At 37.3% G+C, this 7,063-nt stretch overlaps 1 protein-coding gene across 1 annotated transcript; it reads right to left on the bottom strand.

Moving 5' to 3' along the window:
- Positions 1-4,495: 4,495 nt before the first annotated feature.
- Positions 4,496-6,599, bottom strand: LOC101740709 (ER membrane protein complex subunit 6). Its single transcript, XM_004922038.4, has 2 exons — positions 6,303-6,599; positions 4,496-5,795 (listed from the first exon to the last, which is right to left on the bottom strand). The coding sequence occupies exons 1-2, from the start codon at positions 6,433-6,435 to the stop codon at positions 5,587-5,589; spliced, it is 342 nt and encodes a 113-aa protein (XP_004922095.2). The 5' UTR covers positions 6,436-6,599; the 3' UTR covers positions 4,496-5,586.
- Positions 6,600-7,063: the final 464 nt, after the last annotated feature.

Below are 7,063 nucleotides of genomic sequence, written 5' to 3'. Positions count from 1 at the left end.
GAACTCCGACTGTACGCATGTGCAAATAAACCTGAACTCGCCTTGACCGGTATTGGAATTTAGAAGCTCTGAAACATTATTTTGTCCATTACCTTACATTTTTATCAGACTACCCACAGCCCAACTAATCAATTGGGTACTTATTTTTTGGCCAGTAGTCGTTTTTTATTGCTTATATGGGTCGAGGAGCTCGCAGCCCACCTTGTGTTAAGTGGTTACTGGAGCCCATAGACATCCACAACGTAAATGCGCCACCCACCTTGAGATATAAGTTCTAAGATCTCAAGTATAGTTACAACGGCTGCCCTACCCTTCAAATCGAAACGCATTACTGCTTCACGACAGAAACAGGCAGGGTGGTGGTACCTACCCGCGCGGACTCACAAGAGGTCCTACCACCAGTAATTACGCTAAAAGCACCGAGAGTGGTTAGGGAGGAGTCGAAGTGACGTGCTTAGGATGACGGCGGCTATGTGTTGCCAGGTCGTCGTGTCAGTTATGTAATATGAGGCGGCAACGATAAGAGGGCTATCCTGTCGCTTATGGTACCAACGAGCAAACCCCATACCGCCAGCAAATAATATGTGATGGACTTTAAAAAGCCTGAGCTTTTCTACTAGTCGGACGTATTTGCTACCAGCACACATAGGTACGACCGCCATACTTATCTGCCGCGAAACCGACATGTGTTTCGGTTTCAAACTCGAGTCCAAAACACATAATATACACTAAAGATTATAGAAATCACTATTTATCTTTCGGTCGCGTAATAAATAAAATCATATTCCTATATCTTCAGCTGGAATATCTTTAGTTTAAACGGAAAACAATAGGTTTTCGTTTGATATGCTAAGCGTAAATATTTATCGCTTCCTTTCACGTTATGAACGCACAATTTATAGCAAAGTCAGCTGACGGATTTCCGCACGCGTCATCTGTCACTTTCAAATGATGCGCGCGTCAGTTTTTTTTTATAAATTGCCTTTTTCATTATTGTTTTTTATCAACAATCAAATATTTATTAAACAAAACCTTATGTTTTGAAGTTCATATCGTCGCTTGAAAGGCAAACGTAACTAAGCGACAATAACTGCTTTGTACATAAATGATAGGCAATAATCATATTTGATGCGCAAAAAAATATATATTTCTAGATCTATTAAAATCATTTCAATCCTACAGCTACTAGCTAGATTCTACTACAGCTAGATTCGTTAAAATAAATTTTGTTTTCAGGTATTTCAACTTTAAATTAGTCTACTGTAAAGTTCACGCATTGTCGCTTAGTCACGTTTGCCTTTCAAGCATTGATATTCAAATGTCATTTAACAACTAGTCATTATAATGTGCAGCTATAGATAACGTGCGAAGCGCTGGAACAATTAAGAAGCCATCAGTCGTTGATGGACTGGCTAATGGCTTGCCGCGTTCAGCTAACTAGTTTGCTCCAACGAAGTGTGCTCGCAACAATCTGCGGTCAGCGTCGTGTGTACACAAGCCCTTCCAGAACTATTAGTTTTCGCTGGGTTTTACATTTTAAAAGGTATATCTTGCAACGTATATCTTGTTAACTCTTTTTTTTTTAGAGTTATTAGATTAATGAAAAACCGGAGACAGATTATGTGAGCACTAGGTTTTTTTAACTTTGAAAACCAGTTGTGATCTAAAGTTATTAGTTCACTTAAATATTACGATTCTAATTCATTATTATTTTTAGTGAGACTCTCACTTTTATTGTGGCATATACCTATTAGCGACAGAGTAAATAGAACAATAGGTAGAATGTAAATCAGGACTTGAATTAAAAAGAAAAGTGAATTAGTTCAGTTTTTGAAGTGAAACTTCTTTATCGGCGTTGGAAAAAAATTTACCGTCACATTTTTCGGTTACGCGTCACATTTTTCCGTTACGCGCCATCTTTTTTGTATTCATGTCTATGATAATAAAATCCTTTTGTTTAAACTTTATCTAATTTAACTTTTTGAAGTGAAACTTCTTTATCGGCGTTGGAAAAAAATTTACCGTCACATTTTTCGGTTACGCGTCACATTTTTCCGTTACGCGCCATCTTTTTGAAGTGAAACTTCTTTATCGGCGTTGGAAAAAAATTTACCGTCACATTTTTCGGTTACGCGTCACATTTTTCCGTTACGCGCCATCTTTTTTGTATTCATGTCTATGATAATAAAATCCTTTTGTTTAAACTTTATCTAATTTAACTTTATTTAACCAATTTCTAGAAAGTTGCATGTAGATCATTTTTCGAAAAATAAGGCCATAAAGAAGTTTCACTTCTTACGTGTGTACACTAGTACACGCACACATTTTTTTTTTAATATTATATAATGTCCAGTTACAAAATGAACGAATATAATAAAACATTTTATCTTCATGGTCAATAATATTTTTATCTTTTTTTTACGGTAATCCAAGAGATACGCTGTTCAAAAATGAATCGAATTATTTTATATTTTCGCGGCTATCTACAGTGTTGGTTTTTTCGTTCCGATATCGAGTCGAGGGAACGCGCTCTCACCCCCGTCACGTTACAGCCGGAGTCCCGCAAGGCTAAGCCCTCTATCCCTTAATGTTCAGTTTGTATATCAATGATATACCCCGGTCACCGGGGACCCATCTGGCGTTCTTCGCCGATGACACGGCTATCTACTCGTGTAGGAAGAAGTCGTTGTTACATCAGCGACTCCAGACCGCAGCTACCACCATGGGACAGTGGCTCTGGAAGTGGCGCATCGACATCAACCCCCCGAAAAGCACAGCGGTGCTCTTCAAAAGGGGTCGCCCTCCGAACACCACATTGAGCACTCCACTCCCGACTAGGCGCGTCAACACCTCCGCCTCCGCCATTCGCCCAATCACGATGTATGACCAACCCATACCGTGGGTCCTGAAGGTCAAATACTTAGGCGCCACCCTCGACAGAGGGATGACATTCCGCCCCCACATAAAGACGGTACGCGACCGTGACACCTTCATACTAGGACGCCCTACCCGATGATATGCAGGCGAAGTAAAATGTCCCTTAGAAATAAGGTGACACTCTACAAAACTTGCATACGCCCCGTCATGACCTATGCAAGTGTAGTGTTCGCTCACGCGGCCCGCACTAACTTAAAATCATTCCAAATCATTCAATCCCGTTTTTGCAGGATAGCCTTCGGAGCACCGTGGTTCGTCAGGAACGTCGACCTCCATGACGACCTGAACTTAGAGCCCATCAGTAAGTATCTGCAGTCGGCGTCGATGCGCCACTTCGATAAAGCGGCACGCTCATCGTGACCGCCAGTAACTACATTCCCGATCCTGCGGACAGAATGGGAAGCAGTCGGCGTCGCCCCAAACACGTCATTTCGGATCCTCCCGGTCCACTAACGGTGCTTTTAGGTACCTCAAGCACTGGTCATCGTTCTCGTCGAACCCGTCGCTTGCGACGAAAGGCTGGACGAGTAAATTAGCCCTCAGACACAGCCCACTGAATTTCTCGCCGGAACTTCTCAGTGAGTCGCGTTTCCGATCCGGTGGTAGATTCTGCGAAGCACGTCTCTCGCTAGGATTCGTGTTAGCAACGTCATCAGGTTTGAGCCCCGTGATGACGTGCTTAGAGCGACGTCGACTATTTATCATTCGGTCCACAGGATCGGGTATGACCTAATCGTGTAAAACGTCTAGCAACTTCAGTAGCTGATAGAAGTAGCTATACCACAGAATAAAAGACATCCGAGTAAAAAAACTTGAATCGCACTAATATTTGTAATAATGTATTGCGAAAACCGAAAAAAATGCTGTTTTACGGGATGTAATAGACAAATAACAGAGGTTAGAATGTTTTAAAACAAAAAATGCAATCGTCCAACACCACGCAAGCTATAAAGTATCCGAGACACCAGGACTATTAGACGCAGGATTATAATACAAAAAAATCGTTTTATGTACGTGTTGGCTTTTGGCTTCCATTCGAAAACAACCCGTATTATGAAATATCGTAGTCTTCTTTTAAATATATAGATGGCGCTGTTATATGTTTTATTATTAATAGTTTGAGTGGATTTAGACAGGTAGCTAACTTTCTGTACCGCCATTTAATTATTTAGATATTGAAGCCCACTGAATTTCTCGCCGGATCCTCTCAGTGGATCGCGTTTCCGGTCCAGTGGTAGATCCTGCGAAGAACGGCTCTTGCTAGGGTTCGTGTTAGCAATATTGTCAGGTTTGAGCCCCGTGAGCTCACCTACTAGTTCAGGTTACGCTGATATGGTATTGAAAAAATAGATGAGTGTAATATCCGTTATTTAAAATAGATAACACATTTAATATTTAAGTTTAATACCTTTATGCTTTCTGCATTGCGTACTATGTACATATCATCGAAGGCAGAGTGTAGGTTATAAGTGTAGGTAGACAAAGCAGTATAGGTATGAGAATTAAAGTTAATTTCAATACATTTGTATTAAGTATAAAATATAATAAACCCATTTCATTTGGATTAAGTATCACAATACTTTATTCTTCAACCTGCTATATACCAAATGCAATTATTATTAATAAAATTTATTAACCAAGATTAATAAATAATTTATTTAACAACATTTGTAGTTCTCTCTTTACAAATAAGTTTGGGTCAGGGCTGACATTGAAAACATGAATATTTTATTTACATTTTTTAGTCTGACTCTGTACATCAAAATGTAGTTTTGCTGAACCATCTATTGACTGCTACCGCTATTTGACTTCCAATTCTACGATAGCTAGTCATCAATAACATAATTAATATTATAGTTTCTGTATACATGTTGTTAGGTTTCATACTTGGGAATGGTAACGAGTTTAGGGATATTTCCCCTACACTAATGCTATATACTGGCTATCACATCATTGATTGCTTGTGGTTGAGGCTGCCACTCAGTGAGGACTGACTTAGTTGAATGTGCATTATATTATAATTAATATGAATATAGAGGTTAGTATAGGGCTACTAACAAAACATCCCACTGGATAAAAACTGTTTATAGGTTAAAGAGGTTTAATAATCTTTCAGTCTTATAACTATTCTATACACCTGCTGCTATATGTGGTCATTTTAACAGGATTGTGACAAAAAATAATAGTTTCTTTGCCAAATATTCAATTTAGGTGATTTTGATGGCATAATGTAGACCCTAGATTACCAATATTTCAGTATTGTTTTCTATTTAGTAATTAATAAATCTCTGGCTCTCAATCCTTCCTCAGTAAATTATCTTTGAAAGTACTATTTTGGTTACCTCACCACCCTATTTCGCTATTTAGTCCACTTTTAAGAAACACTTGCCTGCTTTTGATCTAGTATAAAAATTGAAGCCCAAACAAACAGTTAACAGTTAAAAAGATTTAGAATTATCAAGTGCATCAATGTTATGTGATTCTGATTAATTTAATCTAAATACTGTTCACAATCTTTATTCAAATAAATATTTAAATAATTGCAAAATAGTCTAGTATAAATATAATTGGATATAGTAGTAGTATAATGTACAATATACCTTATATTCCTATTACCTCTTATTGAATAACAACTTTAACTTGTATAACCTAATAAACATGAACCATCCCATAAATGAACGTCCAAAATAGTACATATGTAAATAATGCTCCAAAGAATCCATTTGTCAGAACACTCTGTCTGGTTATAAAATACTTGCTCCAATGTGGTCCAACTTTGACTAAGAACATTATCCAGAGCATTACAACTGCAAACACGTAGAATGCAAAGCCATTGAGCCCAGTGAGACCAAGAACACCTGAAAATTAAATTAAAATTTGTTAATTTTCTTTCAGCATAACTTATTAGCGTAATTGATTTTAATTGTTTATCATTAATCTTGGAAGTATTACTTCATAAAACCAAATTCAAAATACTATTATAATAAATAAAATTCTTAAACTTATATCAAGTCACGATATGATAATGAGTTTAATATAGGTATTTAATTAAACCCATCTAAATTATTATTTAACTGCTAGTAATGAGGTAATTATTGTGTATTACATGGTGGGATGTAACCATGCATTTGTTTGATGGCTATATTAAAATTAAGTACGAGGCTAATAGTACTCCATCATCAAGTTCAGTTCACTCCATAGGGCTTAATCGTCACGTTTTCTTAACGTAGAACCTAGAATGGCAGCAAATACATATAGGAATCTGGCCTCATGTTACGAATAGGTGTTTTAGAAAGTAGATAGAATTATTTACACTATGGGCACAATAACGCTTTCTATTTACGCTTGTTAGTAAAAATTTACACCTGCAGTGGATCCTGACAATGCAGCCATAGAAGTACGACAGTATTCGACAACCACCGCATTGTTTCTGAGAGCTGCTTCACTGTAAGCCACAGGCTCTGGCTTGTTTTCTTTGAATTTCGTCACAGCAGACATCCTTTCGTATGATATACACGTATATTAAATTCAATTTTACATTAGGTTCTCGTTTGATTTTATTCTAACTTTAAGTTCGAATATATTAAGTGTATAATCTATGCTTTAAGTCACAGATTAAATATTTAATATAATAAGTAGTAGTAGTTTTATTTTTCTAAATGGAAAGGCAAAGGCTTAAGGTATCATACGATACAGCCTAATCTTTTATATATTTATTTTATTTTATAAAATATGATAGGTACTATGAAATAAAATGAGATGAGATGATATAATATGGGATATTTTTATGAAAAATGATAATATGAAGTGAAATGAAATGAAGATGATTAATTTGAGACATCAATCAACAGGGATGAAATTAAATGAAATGAGATGAGATGATATGGGATGAAATATAATCTCAGTAAAATGGTGGTCATTTACTGAGATTTTTTCAATGGACTTTTTTTTTTATTGCCTTTGTAGGCAGACGGGCATACGGCCCACCTGATGGTGAGTGGTTACCGTCGCCCATGGACTTCAGCAATGCCAGGGGCAGAGCTAAGCCGCTGCCTACCGCTTAATACTCTCCACAAGCCTCGTTTGAAGAAGAACATGTCATAGCGCTCGGGAAACACCGTGGAGG

This window comes from Bombyx mori, chromosome 26, assembly GCF_030269925.1.
Source record: "Bombyx mori chromosome 26, ASM3026992v2".
NCBI classification, from domain to species: Eukaryota; Metazoa; Arthropoda; class Insecta; order Lepidoptera; family Bombycidae; genus Bombyx; species Bombyx mori.
Note: the sequence above shows the minus strand (reverse complement) of the source record. Positions and strands in the feature narration are given on the sequence as shown.